General features: G+C 36.3%; 1 protein-coding gene across 1 annotated transcript in view; it reads left to right on the forward strand.

The window, feature by feature from the left end:
* LOC121384661 (sushi, von Willebrand factor type A, EGF and pentraxin domain-containing protein 1-like) overlaps positions 1–20143 on the forward strand; it is a 50044-nt gene extending 29901 nt beyond the window's left edge. Inside the window, exons 9-25 of the mRNA XM_041515146.1 lie at positions 59–238; positions 1162–1341; positions 2544–2723; positions 3962–4141; positions 5125–5304; positions 5696–5875; positions 6597–6776; positions 7312–7491; positions 9926–10162; positions 10739–10969; positions 11834–11917; positions 12683–12865; positions 13997–14785; positions 16002–16163; positions 16573–16728; positions 17743–17880; positions 19718–20143. Coding sequence (XP_041371080.1) covers positions 59–238; positions 1162–1341; positions 2544–2723; positions 3962–4141; positions 5125–5304; positions 5696–5875; positions 6597–6776; positions 7312–7491; positions 9926–10162; positions 10739–10969; positions 11834–11917; positions 12683–12865; positions 13997–14785; positions 16002–16163; positions 16573–16728; positions 17743–17880; positions 19718–19722 — 3425 coding nt within the window. The 3' untranslated portion in view covers positions 19723–20143. The remainder of the gene's footprint in view (positions 1–58; positions 239–1161; positions 1342–2543; positions 2724–3961; positions 4142–5124; positions 5305–5695; positions 5876–6596; positions 6777–7311; positions 7492–9925; positions 10163–10738; positions 10970–11833; positions 11918–12682; positions 12866–13996; positions 14786–16001; positions 16164–16572; positions 16729–17742; positions 17881–19717) is intronic.
* The last annotated feature ends 407 nt before the right edge of the window (positions 20144–20550 follow it).

Below are 20550 nucleotides of genomic sequence, written 5' to 3' on the forward strand. Positions count from 1 at the left end.
ATACCTGGGCCTGTCCGAGTCTCAGATAGCATTGTACTTCCCTTACTGTTGTTTTCAGTCGTCCATTGCAACATCCTGTCAACTCCTTCTCATGGGTCTAAATACTGTGACAAAAAACAGAACGTTTACCGTACTACGTGTACATTCAGCTGTGACAAGGGTTTCGAACTCAGTGGCTACAAAACGTCAACGTGTCAGAGTAGCGGATCATACAGCCATTCCACGCCATCATGCAAAAGTAAGTACCTTTAAATGACACTCTTAACAGTTTTGATGAAGGATTGCTCAGTATTGCTAAGCGCTTATTTTCAAATGTAATGGCGATCTGAAAAGGAATTCAGAAAGGCAATAATCTTGACTGTTTCAATTGATTCCCATTTTATATTTTATCAGCGAACGTTGTCCTGATCTATCTGTTTAAAAATACTTTGTCCTGTAGTTGAATATTGTATCTCCAGTGGACGATATTTTCAAGTATACACACTTTGATATTTCTCTGTTTAGGAATAAAGCACATTATGCCAGTTTGAAAAGTATGTCTACTTACCATTTATTCTTGGCTTATATTTTATTTAAACTATATTTTATTTCCACTTTGTAATTGCTCTATTTCATTCAGATATCAATAAGTTATATTATTTTCATATTAAGATTATGTAATGTCTGTTTTCTATATGTAACATGTAAGGTAATGGACACGGACCCCATCCCTGACATTGCCATATCACATTTCTGGGGCAATAAACTATTAAAAAGCAAAAATCTAAGAATATAGTTTTGACCCATCTGCGTTTGGAAATAAACCACATTATGCTATATTTATGACATATTTCCTGTGGACAATGTCTGAGAATGTCTTACTTCTCAGTGAGAAAAACAAACACAAAAAGGACATCCCTCCCAAAAAACAACAAACCATTTAGAAAGGGATCTGGATTGAGGCAGGATTATTCAATCCCCCTCCCCTGAAAACCCCCCACCCAACAACAACAAAAATCTGTAACAACAAACAAACAAAAAACAACAACCAAAGACCTAAAATCAAACAAATAAGCAGCCAAACAATTTCGAATGTGATCTAGACTGAGGGAGGGTTATTGAATTGCCTTAGTTTTATGAAAGAATAAACAAGCAATAAGTCTATTAAATCAATAATTTCAGGAGTGTTGTGTCCCTATCTTTCAACACCAGCACACGGTACGGGGTTTAGCTGTACTAACGGGAGGTACTACGGTAGTGTCTGTTCGCTGGAGTGTGAGGCGGGTTACTCGCCAGAGCTGGGATTGTACACCGTGTGCCAAGACACGAAGCGATGGAGCTCCACTGACTTTTTATGCAAACGTTTGTCTCTATGTTTCTCTCTTCTATTCTTGTAATAAGCATTGAACTGATAACAGTTAGTCAAAGTCAGTATAGTGACGGTCTGTCTCGTTGTTTCTCTCTTCTATTCTTGTAATAAGCATTGAAGTGATTAACTGTTGGTCAAAGTCGGTATAGTGAAGGACTGTCTCTATGTTTCTCTCTTCTTTTCTTGTAATAAGCATTTAAGTAATTAACGGTTAGTCAAAGTCGATTTAGTGACGGTCTGTCTCGATTGTTCTCTCTTATATTCTTATAGTAAGCATCAATGTGATTAACGGTTATACAAAGTCGGTTTAGTAAAGTCCTGTCTCTATTGTTCTTTTGTATATTCTTATAATAAGCATCAATGTGATTAACGGTTAGTCAAAGTCAGTATAGTAAAGTTCTGTCTCTATTGTTCTTTCTTATATTCTTATAATAAGCATCAAAGAGATTAACGGTTAGTCAAAGTTGACATTGTGAACGTCTGTTCTCTATTTTTTCTCTCTTCTGTTCTTGTAATAAGCATCAAAGTGATTAACGATTATAGTCATCAAAGTCAGTATAGTAAAGTTCTGTCTCTATTGTTCTTTCTTATATTCTTATAATAAGCATCAAAGAGATTAACGGTTAGTCAAAGTTGACATTGTGAACGTCTGTTCTCTATTTTTTCTCTCTTCTGTTCTTGTAATAAGCATCAAAGTGATTAACGATTATAGTCATCAAAGTCGGTATAGTGAAGGTCTGTCTCGATTGTTCTTTCTTATATTCTTATAATAAGCATCAATGTGATTAACGGTTAGTCAAAGTCGGAATAGTGAATGTCTATTCTGTATTTTTTCTCTCTTCTGTTCTTGTCATAAGAATCAAAGAGATTAACGATTAGTCATAAAAATTCAGTATAGTGACGGCCTGTCTCTATTTTTCTCTCTTCTATTCTTGTAATAAGCATCAAAGTGATTAACGGTTAGTGATCTTCCAAATCTAAAATGAGCTGTGTATAGACATGTCGTATATGTTGTGGTCCCATTAAAAATATTACACTAATTATTTTTTAAGTTTCAAATATTTAGGAGTATGCACATTTGACAGTCTACTAAATCATAAAATTGTTAATAACCCACTCAGTATATCAAAATACATGTACGTTGAAAATCTATAACTATATAAAACTTTTCTCACTCCCGTTGCCCTCTTTTCAGCCAATCGATGCAGCAGTCTGATGACACCACCTTTCGGAACTAAAACGTGCAATAAAAAACATAACGAATACGGTACCGAATGCAAGTTCAGTTGTAATGCGGGATTTTTACTTGACGGCTATGAAAAGTCGAAATGTCTGCATAATGGGTCTTACACTCACCCCACACCAAAGTGCCACAGTAAGTAGCTTCATTTAAAGGGACTGTCCTGAGTTTTCTGCCATTGTGAGATGTTTTTAACTAATAAAATATTTTAACGACTACAATTACACACTTAATAGTTTCTTTGTTTAGAATGTCAGTGTCTTTATATTGAGTGTATTTGTGGTCGTCCTGATATTTGTAAATAGCCAAAACTGGATTTGATCTCCCAATAATTTTGTACGTACGAAAACCTATATATTAGGGAACAAAATGAAGTCTGACCTAATACAATACACTAGAGCCACCAGAAATGCATTTAGTTTACAGCTACAGATACTTTATGAAGAAAAAGATATTTAATTTCAATTTTAGTCATTAAAACGTTTCTGTCATTTTCTCGTTTCAACCAATGCACCATTACTGGAAAAAGGCCTTAGTATGTGCTTCCCTGTCTCTGGGAAAGTGAATATAAAAGATCCCTTGCTGCATTAGAAAAAATGTAGCGGCTTTCCTTTGATGACCATCCAATAGCGGATGATTAATTAATCAATGTGTTCCAGTGGTGTCGTTAAACAAAACAAACAAACAAACGTTTCTGTTAGTAGACTTAACAATTGCAACAAACTCAGGGCAGTCCCTTTAAGACGAAGGCTAGGTGTTTCGCCATGATTGCAGAAATCAGTCATCGCATGGAAAGTAATAAATCACATATAACAAATGGTACACGAAAAGTGTTTTGAATTATTTAACAATGATAAGCACCTGCACCGTGAATAGATGCACACAGAGGCTATGAAAGGTGTTAAGGACCCAAAACGAATTCCTATAAGATCGTTCAACATTGCGACGGTGGAAAGAATTCGTTAATCATAAAAGAACATACTTGAAAGGGACATAATTTGTAACAATCATCTTTGAAAACAAATTAAAATAATTACTTTAAGTGCTCAAATTTTAAAAATGTTTTCGAATTTTGCAATTCTCACAGTGATATAATGGCGAACTTTTATGCTATCACAAAGAAAATATAATAATACATACATACAAGGCTCAAGATCTGTATTTATGAGTATAAAACATTGTTAAAAAGCAAGACAGTCTCCAAGGTGGATTAAGCTACATAACTTCATTGTGGCGTTACATCAAACGTCAAAACAGTAAAAAAGGGGGGGGGGGGGGAGGGACTGTTACCTATTTTAGGATTTAAAATATTATTATTATTTTTGCAATAAAAAAGAAAAAGTTTTTTTTTGTTTTGTTATTGCCCATTTTAGGAATTGCGTGTTCTGCACTAGAGCTTCCTGAACACGGGACTGAGTTCAAATGTACCAACAGTTGGTTGTTTGGCAGCGTGTGCTCCCTCGAATGTGAGACGGGGTACACAACTGTCGGTGAATCTCACATCATGTGTGACGTCAGCAGAACGTGGACCAAGTCTGACTTTTCTTGTCGAGGTAGGGTCTACTCTGTTTATTTCTATTTTAGAAGGTTTGGCTTTAAAGTGGAAAAAAAAGTTTTACTGAATCTGTGTGTGTGTGTAAAATAAATAAAATCACACACACATTACAATGAGAGAGAGAGAGAGAGAGAGAGAGGGAGAGAGAGAGAGGAGAGAGAGAGAGAGAGAGAGAGAGAGAGAGAGAGAGAGAGAGAGAGAGAGAGAGAGAGAGAGAGAGAGAGAGAGAGAGAGAGAGAGAGAGAGAGAGAGAGAATTAATATGATAGTGATAATCTGTTTTCTGTTTTAGACAGTTGTAACAATTGCATATCGAATAATCAACATTTATGCTGATCACAAAAAAAATGCGAATAACATTTGCAGTTGTAACGTTACATTTTGTTTTGTTACAAAGGGGTTAACAATGATATGTTGAAGGACAGTTGTGTCAGTAATGCGGTAACTTATTTACACTGTGGATGAGGATTTTGATTGTTGTTAATATACTGAATAACAAAAGAAACGCAAATATAAATTTCAGCTGTATTATAATTTATTTTCAACTTATTTTCGTGCTTATATCCAATTAAGGTTCAAGCACGCTGTCCTGGGCACACACCTCAGCTATATGGGCTGTCTGTCTAAGACAATAGGTTAGTGGTTAGTTGTTAGTGGTTAGTGAGTAAAAAGAGGGTGTAGTGGCCTTACACCTCCCCACTGAGTCATTAAAACTCGCTCTGGGTTGGAGCCAGTACTGGGCTACGAACCCTGTACCTACCAGCCTTACGTCCGATGGCTTAACCACGACGCCACCTAGGCCGGTATTCAGCTGTAACATTAAATGTTGTTTTGTTAAAAAGGGGTTAACACAATGGAATTCACAAGAATTACCGGTTGATATACACAGAATTGATCGTTTGTGTTCAATTAATACAAATTAATAGTAACACCAATTTGCGTTTCTTTGTTATCCAGTGTACTTTGCTTGCTGTTGTTTTAGGTATTCAGTGCAACATCTTGTCGACACCGTCTCACGGAAGCAAACGGTGTAACAGCCACCAGAACATTTACGGTACTGAGTGTACGTTCGTCTGTGAGAAGGGATTCGAGCTCAGTGGCCACAATACGTCAAGGTGTCTGAGCAATGGGTCATATAGCGATCCCACACCAACGTGCAACAGTAAGGGTTTTTGCTTAAAGGCATTGACCCTAGATTCAGATATAAACATTTTCTATTTCACTTAAAATACTTTTGCATCTACTACAAATATAGGAATTAAAAAGAAAAAACCCAAACAAACAAAACAAACCAATCCGTTTTCTATTTCAATACAAGAGTAATAATTACAGCCCCCCCCCCCCCCCCCCCCCCCCCCCCCCCCCGATAAACAAGAAAAAACAACCTCAAAACGTTGGATTTACATCCGGCCCCCTCAGCATTCTCTCAACGAAATTATGTGTTCTCTATTGATGCCATCAAACATAATTATAAATACAAATTTTCACTGGATTAAGATGGCCGAAATTGTTTTGAGAAAGAAAATAACTAATAATCTATTCCATTATTTCAGGAATTTCTTGTCCAGAACTAGAAATCCCTGAATATGCCACTCATTTTAAATGTACTGACGGATGGAAATTCGGCAGCATATGTTCCTTGAATTGTGAGCGTGGCTATGCAACAGCACATGGGTTGTATGGGATCTGTCAGTACAACAAACGATGGAGCACCGAGGACTTCGTGTGTAAAGGTTTGTCTGATTTTCTCATATGCTCATTCAGTCGGTCAATCAATCAGTCAGTCGGGTAGGCATCCGGCTAACCAAAAACCAATCACCCAACCAATCATGTTCATTTGTACCATATTTTTGTTTTGTTTTTCCCCATTGACAAAAGTGTGCGGTAAATGTTTAAAACCGCACATTTTTAAAGTCCACCTCTCACAGAGTCAAATGTCCATATCGCGTCATGCAACGTCACTTAGGTGCGTGGTACAAGTCAGTTCATCGCATAAACGTACGAGTGGTATGAATGATTATTTTCATGATTTCAATGTTTTGATTAACATCAGATAAACTCTTGTGCTTTGCACGCACTTGGGGCTATCGGTTGCCAATCACAACATCGAAAGTGTGCAAATAATGATGCATGACATTCATAAGTTCATCCGGTAACTTTAACTTGTATAAAATAAAATGAAATGAATAGCTAAAGGACAGACCGCCCCTGTGAGAACACATTATGTGTAAATAATAAAAAATATTCTTGTTAATCACGTTTCTTACAGAGATAAAAACAAAATAATGCTCATTACTGTAATCACGTTCGTAAAGTTTACTCTCTTTCCAGCTATAAAGGAGAGATCACTAGTCGCAGAACATTTTCTGCCCATTTCAACGATGTTACAGTGATAGTGACAAATAGTAATGCTTATTACTGCAATCACGTTCCTAAAGTTGACACTCTTTCCAGCTATTCAGTGCAGCAATCTTGTGACGCCCCCTCACGGAACCAAATACTGCGACAAACAACAGAACGTTTACGGTACAGAGTGCATGTTCGGCTGTGACAAGGGATTCAAACTCGATGGTTACCACAAGTCTGTATGCCAGAGTAATGGATCGTACAACCACCCCACACCAAAGTGTAACAGTAAGTAGCGTTTCTAGTTTTTAGTAGTAAATTTGATTGCTTAGAACAATAATTAAATGCAGTCTTCGCCAAGATAGGCAAGTGATCACTTCAACGCCCTTCTACACTCGCCTGAAACGTTTTATGAGAGCTGCAAATTGCTCTCCTTGCGATAAAATCGCCTGACACCATTTAAGGAGAATGATCTTCAGTTTCCCTTGATTTTTCTCATGGCAAATAGTGAAAGGTTTATGGATTTTCCCACAGGATGCACTCGTATGGCTATTCGTGATGAAAAGGTCAATGGACATATAAGCGTTGGTTTATGTCAGATCTTCAGCCAAGTACTTCTAAGGAGGGGCGACAGTAAGACTGGTCAAACTGCAGGGTTACATTCAGTAAATGAATGTACTCTAATTTCGTTTTCTTTTACCCTGTAGTTATTATAGGCTACCTACGACCGTGACGATTTTATTTTCTTTAAAAAAAATATGAAATTAAGCAAAAATCCATCCAAGAAAGAAAGACAAAATAAATAAAGTGATATTCATTTTAGGAATTTCGTGTCCAAATCTGGAACTGCCTGATCACGGTATTAACTTCAGGTGCACTAACGATTGGTACTTCGGCAGCGTGTGCTCGCTGGAATGTAAACCAGGGTATACAGCCATTGATGGATCACACATTATGTGTCACTTCAGCAAAATGTGGACCAAGTCTGATTTTATTTGTGAAGGTTTGTCTGGTTTCTCTCCTCTTTTGTCTTCTTAAGCCCCCGCCCCCTTTCTTCTTTTCCTATTCTTGTTCTTCCTCTTCTTGTTTTTCTTCCTCTTTTTCTTCATGTTTTTTCCTTTCTGTTCTTTTTCTTATTCTTCCTCTTCTTCTTCTTCATGTTTTTTCCTTTCTGTTCTTTTTTTTATTCTTCCTCTTCTTCTTCTTGTTCTTCCTCCTTTCGTTGTTATTGCTGTTGTTCTTCTTGTTCCTCTTGTTCTTCCTTTTCTTATTGTTCTTTCTCTTCTTGTTGTTCTTTCTTCCTCTTAATCGTCTTATTCTTCATCTTCTTGTTCTTCTTCTTGCTTTTCTTATTGTTCTTCATCCCTTTTTTCCCTTATCTTATTTTTCTTCTCGTTCTTCCTTTCCTCCTCCTCCTCCTCCACGGCTTGTACATTAAAAGGTAGACCAAGTGGGAAATAACCATAGCAGTATGTCAGAAACTAAATAGCAGTAGTTTAAAAACAGCAGAGGTGTCTGTAAACAAATACCACTTTCCTTTTTTCTTCTTCTTACGGTTTAGCTGTTAATCTTTTACCTTTCTTTCTAACTATTAATTTTGTTTTGATTACAAATAAATAGAAATGTTTTTGTGTGTGTGTGTGTGTCTGTCTGTCTGTCTGTCTGTCTGTCTCTCTCTCTCTCTCTCTCTCTCTCTCTCTCTCTCTCTCTCTCTCTCTCTCTCTCTCTCTCTCTCTCTCTCTCTCTCTCTCTCTCTCTCTCTCTCTCCGCTAGTTCGGTACGATCGGGGTATTGCTGGCGGACTAGGCGACGACCAGTCTAGGCTTCTAAGAAAAATATGCCGGCTTGGTCGCTGTGGAAATATCACTTGTAGGTATTCGGTGCCGCCTTGTGCCCCCAGGCGATATTCGGTTTTGTAATAAATAGCTAGGATTTAGAGATATAGGGGAGAAACATAGGAAGGCTCCCAGGGAACGTTGTCCGTCTGGATTGGTAAATATTTTATTTCTGCTCTGTGTATAACCTTGATGTGATTGATGTGACTTTATATATTTTAATACTGTATTATACCAATATTATTTAGACGGTGTTTCCGGTAATCTGACGAAGTAAACTGTAGGCTTCACTGTTCTAATATTATTAAAGCTTAACCAGTCATCCTAGAGGACCTAGGTAAACTGTAGGTTATTGTCTTTATTGTGATAGGTACCAGTATTAATTCTGTATTACAAGGTTACTGAATGAGTAGTAAGGGTTAATTCCTTTACTAATTAAGTTCCCATGGCACAGTTTCTCAATTATAACACGTGTGGGTGTTGTGTCACGGTGAAGTGATTAGAATATTGTGTAAACTAGACATCTAGAGATTAACTAATTAAGTGATCAGTTCTGGGTTGTTATTATTTGTTGTTGTTAATTAACTACTGCGGCAGTACATTTGTCAGCGTAGTATTAATACAGATTCCAAAGTGTATTGTGTTTTGTTGTGTTTTCTAGTGAACTAAACGTGCTATATTACATATACTTTATATAAGATCTTATCTCTGATCATACCTAGACGAGCCACGCGGGTTTTGAACTGCCCGTTACAGAGAGATCTAATAGATATACAGTTAGGAGAGATATTTGGATAATAGTGTTTTATTCAGTTACGGGTATTATAGGCTCCCCGTGACACTACCTGAAATATCATTTATTGTCATTTTAGTAATTGTTTTCCAGCAATGTTTGGTTCATTATTAATTCTTGTGTTACTTTGGCGATTAAGCATTACACAGGTTGAATTCGACCAGGTACTAGTATATTATGAAAGTTTCAAAATGTGTGTGTGCCCTCAGTCGCACGTGTGTCTGTGTTATCCTCAGATTTGAATATCTGTTGGGTTTTGTTCACACACCCGCACGTTCGACTAATAAAGGCCAATGCACATTACAAAATTGGAAGAAGTGATTAGCTTAAATCGCCGGCCGAGAGGCGTAGCCAGGAATTTATATTGGGGAGCACCCACACTCAGGGACAACAACACGGTCTATGAATCTGTTTCACACTAATTATTGGGGTGACAGGAAAATATAAAAGTGCCCGGGAAGAAAAATATGACTGGAAGGTAGGCATGCCCCCCCCCCCCCCCCCCATGCTCGCCCTGGATACGCCAGTGGGCCTGATGATAACTGTGTCACCAATCGCCTCGTGGCAAATTGGTTTTAACATTGTTTGCGTACCTTATTGCAAATTAGCCTTAACATTGTCTGCATACCTCATCGCAAATTTGCCGTAACATTGTCAGAGTACCTCATCACAAACTGGCCTTAACATTGTCAGTGTACCCCATCGCAACTTGGCCTTAACATTGTCAGTGTACCCCATCGCAAATTGGCCTTAACATTCTCAGGGTACCTTGTCACTAATTGGACTTAAATTCCCATCCTACTTCACAGATACCGAGAAGCCGAGATTCACAAACTGTCCGAATACTACGATCACGTCAGACAACATGTCCATCTCTTGGCCCCCTCTCAAAGTACAGGACAACTCTGGCAGTGCATCAATACACCAGACTATAGGCAAACCATCTGGATCGTCCTTCAGCGTGGGATACCACGTCATCAAGTATGACGCACAAGATCTGGCAGGAAATAAAGCATACCCTTGCGTCTTCACAGTTAAAGTGGAAGGTAAGTGATTTTCTATTAATAGTTTTTTTTTTTTTCAACCATCTGACTTCAAATGTTCACAAAACGGTTCTTAAGACAAGTGGGACAGATGCCTAAGATAGTCCTGAAATAGGTTTGTTGTATTTTTTTAAAGAATATATGCGAAAAGTGAATTGTAATGGCATTATGACAGTGATATGCTTAAAGGCATTTAAACTCACCTTGTGAATGTTCAACGCTTTCATTTTATTTTTGACAAATTTGTTTCTAGTTGATGCACGACATTCTGAAATTCTTTTCTTCACTATTGGCAACATGGCAGTAATTATTTTAGCAAAAATGTCAAGCTTTGTTTCAATATCTGAGATGACCCTGGAATTGGTTGTAGCTAGGCTGTGACAGCCTACAGAACTAAAGATGAACTTGCAACCATCCTCCAAGCTATAGCAAACCTTCCAAAACTCTTAAGTATTAGCATTACGCAAATGATTTTCTTCTATCCGTCTGCAGCAAATTTGAAGACAACATTTTTAGTAATGTCAGGATCAATTGAACCAGCTATTGAGTCATTGACGAACTGTCTATATTTTTTTCCAGCATTGTTCTGTTCTAACCCGAAAGATACATTCAAAGAAGACCCACAGTTGATGTTTATTGACTGCAAGTCGAGTCAAACAAAGTTTGTCGAAGGCAAAATCTGTCAGCTTGGATGCCAGAAAGGATCTGTGGGTGGAGCCAAATATGTAAAGTGTGAAAGAGATGAGTCTCTTGTGGCATCTGCAAAGTGGGTGACCAAGAACGCTGGAAAGCCTTTTTGTATTAGTGAAAGTAAGTGAAATAACCAGTGATAAAGTCAAGTAAAAGGACAGAATCTGGTTACAAGGGACGAGACGCATCCAAATGGTAAACCTCTCGCCTGATGCATGGTCGGTTTGGGCCCATTTGGGCTATTTCTAGTTCCAGCCAGTACACCACGACTGGTATATCAAAGGCCGTTGTATGTGTTACTCTGTCTTTGCGACGGTGCATATAAAAGATCCTTGCTACTAATCGCAAAATGTAGCGGGTTTCCTCTCTAAGACTATATGTCAAAATTACCTAATGTTTGACATCCAATAGCTGATGATTAATACATCAGTGTGTTCTAGTGGTGTCGTTAATGACTAGAAGACATGCAATTACCAAGGATCAAGAGGCGATTACAGGCATAGCAGAAGCAAGTAGACATTGGGGTAGGGGTGGGGGTGGGGCTGATTAATCGAGGGCACAAATCACAGTTTCTAGGAGGTTCGGGGGTATGCTCCCCCATAAATGTTTGAAAACTAGACGTCCTAAAAGGCAATTTCCTGCATTCTACAAGTAAAATGCATCTCTGCCTTAAGATTTACTACCAATAATATTTTTTATTCAGATTACCACTCAAATATCCAATATGCTTTCTGATAATCAATTTCAAAATTAGCTTTTCTTTTCATCCTAAAACATTGTACAATTATTTGGATTAAGAATTCATTGCAGCTATGTCGAGATTAGGACAACCCATATTAAATTAGATATTGTAACAAAATTGGGGGAAAACAAACTGATCCAGTGTTGATACACCATACTTTAAATTATTTTGAGGTGGATGTTGATAAAAAATATTTTCTTATGATACTTGTGCCCGATTTCTAAATCTATTTTATTTACTAGTGCCTAAATCGATTGGAATACATTTTTCACCCCCGAATTACAGAGGAAAGAAAGTAAACTACAGAATGAATATAAAGAGACTAGGTGGGTATTAATTATGTTATTTACTGGTCTGATTCAGCACATTTTAATAATTATTAGTATCAACTAAGTCTCATTCAGTACATTTTAATAATTATTAGTATCAATTAAGTCTTATTCAGCACATTTTAATAATTATTAGTATCAATTAAGTCTCATTCAGCACATTTTAATAACTATTAGTATTAATTAAGTCTGATTTAGCACATTTTAATAATTATTAGTTGGTACCAGTAATGTGCACGTAATGCTATAGTCTGTACCATCCTTCTACAAACATGTTTTTGTAAATAATTTCAGTTTGGTTTGACATAAAAAGAAAAGTGTTTTGGAAATAACAAATATATGCTATGTTTTGTGTGCAGTTTAGAAAACTATGGGCTCAGAAATAAATCACTTGTAATAAATTCCATAGTTTCTTTTTGTTAGCTACTCACGAGTCATGTCTGAAAGTGTCTTGTCTAATGGACTTCATAAGACGTGAATATAGTTGAAAATATAGTCTAATCTGATTTTTAAAAATAAATTGGAAACATATAACGATAACATGGTACATGTAGTAATTCATTTCATCTCAACTTATGTTTGTGGTTATATGGTGAGTGTTTTGGAGGTTGTAACCCCTCCGCGCTCAGGCAAATTTTTTTCAATATATTTTTTTCGGATGAGTATGACTCGACTCCCTATACACGTCACTTGCGACAGTCTAGACCCTCCCCTACACAAATTCCTGCACAGGCGCCTAGTGTGTGCTTTGTTTTTTTCCAGAAAAGGGATGCCCACCACTCCGCAAGCCTAAGAACGGCGAGCTAGTCTGTAACGACCAGACCACCACGTGTAAGCTGAAGTGTAACGTCTGGTTTGACACGTCTGAAAAGTCGGTAGATACGTACATCTGCAACGAGCGTCAGAAGACTTGGTTCCCCACGCACGTCATACAGGACTGCTCGGGTAATAGTCATGATTAATGATAACAGTGGTGGACATAATTAATAATTAATTATAAATAACAATAATGATAATGATGGTTATGATGATGATGGTAATGATGATGGTGACGATTATGGTGATGACGATGATATGATAAGGATGATGATGGTGATGTTTATAATGATGATGATGATAATGGTGATGATGTTTGTAATGATAATGACTGATAGTCGTGTTGGTGATGGTAATGACGATGGTGATGGTGGTCATGATGATGATACTAATAATGATGCTGCTTGTGATGATGATGATGGTGATGATGATAATAATGGTGGTGTTTGTGATGATGATGATGGTGGTGGTGGTGGTGATGATGATGATGTTTATAATGATAATGCTGGTGATAGTGGTAATAATAATGATGGTGATGATGATGGTGGTGGTGGTGATGATGATGATGATGAAGATGGTAATGATAATAATAATAATAATAATAATAATAATAATAATGGATAATAATACCTAATATTCCACCATAATGATAATGATAATTATTATAACAACAAGAACAGCAATAACAATAATAATACATACGTACATACATCACACCACACAAGTTTTGGTTTACAAAAAACATAACGTGAATTAAGACAATAACAAGTTCCGATGTTTTTTGTGGTTTTGTTTAGGGTTTTTTTTTTTTATAGTGTTTCAATTGTTTGCACATTTGAATAATGGCCTCTGCATTTTAAAAAAATAAATGATTCTGCTATATGTTGTATGTTTTCTAACACATATATAGGTTTCATATCTATTTAATCATTGTTTCAAAATTTCGTTAACGTTTCTTTAATTCCCATTAACACTAGAATCATTTAATAGATGACTTTGTATGTTATATAAACGTTTTTCAAGAGATAATACCCACACCCAATCCATACATTTTAAAAGTCAATTAAAACTTGAACGATGCTTGGTTCATTCATATATTATTTCATTCTTGATTCATTCATTCTTTTTAGATAGATAGATAGATAGTCTATTTATTAATTGTTAATTAAGGTGTCTTCAAAATATTTAAGTAATTCAATTATCGAACTCACCAAATTGTTGTTAAAACGTTTACTATTGTTATTGTGTTTATATTTTAAGCTGCCGAAAACAGATCGGAGTATCGCCTATCATCTGAATTTTATTATATTGGTAACCAGTTTGACGAAGAGGCGGAGACTATGATCAAAAACAGTTTCAACAAAGCATTGGAAATGGCCATGAATGCTTGCAGTGACGTCGAGTGTAAGGCTGAAAACATTATAATTAAGTATGTCAAAGAATCCAATGGACAAATTATACGGCACAAGAGATCACCTACAGACACAGATGCCACTGATGGAAAACAGCATATACCAAGACCATATATCACTGCTACTCCAGAGTCGTCTTCTGGGGATGACTTTATTCCTATTTCAGAATCATCTGGAGATGAATTACCTTTTACTCCAGAGGTTTCTGGGAAAGACTTGACTGCTGCTCCTGTGTCATCTTCGAACGACTTTAGTCCTGCTCCGAAATTATTTCGGAATTATTTTACCTCTTCTTCAAAAACTACTTATTCTCCAGGATTACCTGGTAATGACTTGACTACAGTTCCGAAATCATCTGAAAATGTATCCACTCCTTCTCCACGGTTACCTGGCAATGACGAAGGCAGAAACATGATTAGACATCGACTTTTGACGCTACACTTCGATCTCGTCGTAAGTGCCAGCAAAGCAAGTGCAGACGAGGCGAGTGCAATACTTAGTTCCGTAGTGCAAAGGACGTCGAGACCGCTGTACAGCCCATTGGAAGAATTCCCCCTTCATGATTTCAAAATATTAGACATAACGGTGCAGTGCCAGACTGGCTTCACCCATGCCAAGAAGTATCATGGAAGATGTGGTAAGTATATAGGCAGTTGTTATTAGTATTTCATTTTTACTTTCTACTATTTTAGATAATGGCAGCGTTAGGTATATACTATCTAGTCCGTGGGATGATGCATATAAAAGATTTCTTGCTCATCAGAAAGAGTAGCCTATTGTGTGGCTTTTTCTAGCATTATCTGGTCCTATTCGTATGTCCGACGCCATATTAACATATGTTCTTGCTTTACATATATTGAGTGTATACTTTATAGTTAAAAAGGTGTGCGATTTTGCCCTTAGACAGTAAAGAACCTACTTGATTTTATTGGATCGAATTCGTTCGACGGACACACCTACCAGTTCGATAACTCCTGTTCTCCTGTTATATATATATATATATATATATATATATATATATATATATATAGATAGATAGATAGATAGATAGATAGATAGATAGATACCGTAATTTCACATGTATAGGCAAAATGACGTTTTGACAATGTCATGACTACTACAATTAATCTGTCATATGTTTCGCCTCTAGTCATACGGCCACTCATACGGCTACAATGTCCTTTCTTCTTGGTCTGTATAAGAACTGCCACTCCCCAGGATGATATGTTCTTTCTATTTGACCTGCAGGACGACTATCACTCCCCAGGATGACACAACGTCCTTTTTACTTAACATATAGGAAGAATGCCACTCCACAGGATGATACGTACTTTTTACTTGTTTTGTATGTGGACTGCCACTTCTAAGGACGATACGTCATTTCTACTTGACTTGTGGGAGGACTGCCACTCCCAATGGTGAGAACATCCTTTGTACTTGACCTATAGGAGGACTCCCATCCCAGGATGACATTTCTTGTACTTGACATGTAGAAGAACTGGCACTCCCCAGGATAACACGACCTTTCGACTTGGTCTATATAAGGACTGCCACTCCCAAGGATGATACATCAACCTTTTTACTTGATCTGTAGAACTACTACTCCCCTGTAGGAAGACTGCCACTCACCAGGATGTCCTTTCTACTTGGTCTGAGGATTGCCACTACCATGGATGATACGACATCATGTCTACTTGACCTGTATGTGGACTGCCACTCTCGAGACGTGTTTGACAAAACTGCACGAAACAGAGCTAGTTGAAAATTTAAACAGTTCTGATGGAATGTACTCACGAATCACTATTCCAGCACTCTGCAAAACTTAATGATTTTTATTTTTATTTTTTTTTCAGTTGCCTGTGGTGTAGGAACTTTCCACAAGAAAAATCAGGACCTGTGTATGCCTTGTCCCAAAGGCACATATCAACCAGCCGAGGGACAGACGTCTTGCTTAGCATGTCCCCCAGGGACCTCCACTCTCGGCAATGGTACCAAAATCATAGCTAGATGCATGGGTATGTAATAACTTCACTAGTGTCATAGAACAAAAATATAATCAAATATAGAGTTTAGTAGGATAAACTAATGAAGAAAATACACTTTCAAACTCCATGAGCAGACGACATTGTTCACCTGGTTTTAAGAAGTGATCTTAGCGCTAACATCACCTTAAAGGGGACATTCCCCGAGTTTGCTGCAATGTTTATGTTATCGACTTACAAAGACTTTTTAACGATTGTAATTACATATCAAATATATTTTTCTGCATAAAATATTAGTGGCTGTATATTAAATGTGTTTCTATTTGTAGTTTGCGTGGTTTGTAGAGTTCTTATATTACATTACTAAATCAAGTGTGTGAGAGACTTACAATTTCACCGATGATAACAACACATTAACATCACACCCACCTTTTTGTTTCAGACACTTGTAAGCCTCATGAATATTCATCAACGGGACTACAGCCATGTTTCAGATGTCCAGGTGGGACCATCCAACCTCGCGAGGGAAGCACGTTCTGTCATTTATGTCCTCTTGGGACAATGAACCACAAGGTCACCAAAGAACCTATGTGTATTCGTAAGTAATTGAGGTCAAGTTCATAATACGTTTTATTTTCATTTGGCTCCATTTTATTTTGAAATAAAAAATATCCTGAAGACACCATTTACTTGATCATATATATATAATCATGGAGATAACGTTGAAAAACCAAATTTCAATAATGGCGGACTTAATTTGCATGCTATGCAAATTTTCCAAAGGTTCCAAGGTGGCACCATAAAAAATACAAGAACTGCAAAAAAAACTTTACTGAAAGGTAATCTGGGCTACTACAGGACTAAACAGTTACCTTGTTGATAGATTATTAACTTATTCTGTTTTCATACTATGTAAGGTAGTGAACTCAAGGTTCTAACCTTGGCATTACCATAACATTTCTGAAGTATTTCTTTTTTTCTTCTTTTTTTAAACATTTATGGTAAACTTTAGCCAGCTACTTGAAGCATGGTGTTTTGAAGCAAAAAAGGAGGGGGAGAAAAACCCACATTTGTATATTTATTTAAATAGTGAGCAAACAACAATAATAATTTTGTTAATCTTTGTCTTACTTAGTGGTGGTATATCTTCAGGCGCATGTGCAGTGGGAGCAAATTTCCTTCTTTTTCAATATATTTACAGGGGGAGCATGACAAGACCCTGTATAACCTCTGCTCGCCAGTCTATACCTCCACCCCCGGTGCTAAAATGTGTGGCTGTACTCATATAGACGAGGCACTAGATAGAGATTCATGGAATCAACAACTATTTTGCGAAACGCCCATTTGACTCTGCATTGTGCTGAGATATGGTCCTGATCATATATTACGGTTTTGTCTTTCAGACAGACAATCACAGTATTTTTCTTTGGTGATTGGGATTAAAATAAGAGCTACTTACAGTAGTTTAAAATATTTTGTAAATCAGTTTAACAGCAAACAACCAATCAAAGGAAGACTAGCCGTAGGCTAATTTCAATTTACGGTTTTTCGTTTTGTGCTAAACATCCAAGAATGATAATAATACGTTCGTTTTCTATTATGACTATTTCAGCTAGGGAATACTGTAACCAGATCCAGGGTGGGTGCGATCATATCTGTGAGACGATGGAGGGAGGCAGCACGTGCACCTGCAAGAACGATTACATACTCCAGGCAGACGGCTTCACGTGCGCCAAGCTGCCGTATAAAGGTTCGTGTCTTGTAGTGTCCTCAGGTGTAATATATTATCTGTATTGTAATACCTGACTTGAATTGTAATAGTAATGATTATGATGATGATGATGATGATGATGATGATGATGATGATATTGTAATATTTGACTTGAATTGTAATGATGATGATGTTGATAATAATAATAATAATAATAAATTTGTAATAATAATAATAATTTACAATTGTAACAATAATAATAATTATAATGATGATATAATAAGAATAGTAAGAATAAATAATACTAATAATTATAATAATAATAGTGATAATAATAACAACAATAATAATACGAATAACAACAACAATAACAACAATAACAATCATCATCATCATCATCCCAGCAAAATACAATAGATTCCCAGCAAAAAAAGCTTGGGAACCTAATAATAAATATTATTATTATAAATTAAATTAAGCAAACCCTTGTTGCAACGTGTGTCATTAAACAAATATTCTTTTCCTATTATTCCTAAACAGAAAATGCGATTCTGGGTTTTCGACATTACTTATTTTCTTATTTATTTTGTTAATATTTTAGTCAAAAAAGAGAACATATAGAACAATTCATCTTGTTTAGGGGTGAATGTAGTTTTAAAAACCCTAAATTTGTTTAAAAATGCCAACCCACCTTACCTATTTTTTCACATTCACAAATCACATTCCATAAAATATAAAAATATTTAGGTCTTATTTACAAATTAAGTCAGTATCAGGGAATCTATCGTTGATGCAGGTAAAAGCATTTTTTTTTAATGTCTTAAACAACAATTTTACTATTCTTGCAGATAATTTAATTTGATAACAAAGGGACCTATACTAAGTCATACAAGGCCAGATTACTGCTGTCTCAAATCATCTAATAAAATACAGTGGACCTATATTATATAACAATCTCTTTTAATGCAATTCAGCAAACATAGAATTGCTTTTTAGTGCAGTGTGAGCTGGTGCAACCGTTTGTGATACATTCTAACATCATTGTTGTATAAATAGAGATTATCAACCAAGTCTATGTTAATCCGTATTTGCCGAGGCTCTGCCGAGACAAATACCGATTAACTAGACGAGGTTGATATTTTACATATTAAAAAATACGAGTAACTAATTCTATTTATCCTATAACACTTTGAAAACAATATTTTAATTCAATTTTAGTAAATCACAGTACTAAAGTCCCCGCCATCCGTAATATGACGTCATCACGATTAGCAAAAATTAGTTTGACGTCACGTATTTTAACTAAATCTTTGAAAACGTTACGCTCAGGTACACAGGTCGTGTTGGCTTGTAAGCAAATGGCCCATCTACAGCAACACATTACATAGAGATCTTGCAAATGTGCATACCATTATTAACCGGGTTAATACACCAAAATTATCACATGGTTTTATGACATGGATATCATGGGCAAGTTATAGGATAAATCGTGTTATGTTTCTTGTGCATGATATTTCAAAACTCAGTTGATTCTGTTAACGTAAGAGAATAATCTTCCATCAATAAGAATTGAGTTTTTAAAAAGAAAACTTCTAAATGTACGTTTACGTGTAGTGATATTCTATTTAAAAAGTATTTTATACGTCGTGTTTTGCTTGTCATACTTTGAATTGCTTTAACATGCTCAAATACCACTAAGGTTTCGAGCATCTTGTCATAATAAAATACTGCAAAACTCAGTTGATTCTGTTAACATAAGTGAATAAATAATCTTCCATCAGTAAGAATTTGAGTTTAAAACGAAAACTTCTCTCTTTTTTTGGATATATGATAACACTGTAGTAATACTCTATTTATAACGTATATTCATTTTCAGGATAATCCAAATAGTATGCAACTATCACCTGACAAGAGTTCATCCACAGGTCACATACTATAGGAAACGTCACTACTCCACAACAGAATTTGTTTAGATTTTTTGCACTAAGACTTTTACGGTGCCGATTTTCCATTTATTTTTATTATATGGCTATTGCGTATGCATGTTTTTTTTTTTTTTAAATATAACAGTTATCGGAGTTCACAAAACTCAGTTGCTTACATGTATTTTAGCTTTGGCTTCCATTGACTGAAATGATGACATAGTGTATGTTTCCAGAAGATTCAATATGTTATACTTAACGGAAAAGTCGAAGTAACGTGAAAAATAAACTTACCGTACACAGGAGTTTGCAAATAATTTTCATGAAATATTTTGATATAGCAATATTATAAAACATACTCAATAAAAAACTAAATTTAATGTTTGCGTTTCTTTTGATGTTCAATATAGTAATAACAAATAAATATTTCAACAGAAACCTTCATCCATAGTATCAAGAAGTTAACCATATACGGTTGCCTTTTCATTAGTGCGGTTATCGCCGCACGGCCAGCCGCCTAGAGGTTCTACCCGCTCGGCTAGCACATTTCCATTGAGGCGTTCTTATGACACGGTTCCTTCCATGTGACGTCATAAATTAATTAAGCTGCCACGTTTTTCTATTTTGTTTGATACTGCAAATTAAAACATGCCATTACTTATTGTTCTTCCAAAAGGAACGTTGTTTTTTCCATACTATGTAATTTACTATAAATCAGACACGGGGAAAGCAAGTAGACATGGGGGGGGGGGGGGGGGGCTGGCTGACAACGAGAGCGCAAAGCAAC

This window comes from Gigantopelta aegis, chromosome 10 (assembly GCF_016097555.1).
Source record: "Gigantopelta aegis isolate Gae_Host chromosome 10, Gae_host_genome, whole genome shotgun sequence".
NCBI lineage: Eukaryota > Metazoa > Mollusca > Gastropoda > Neomphalida > Peltospiridae > Gigantopelta > Gigantopelta aegis.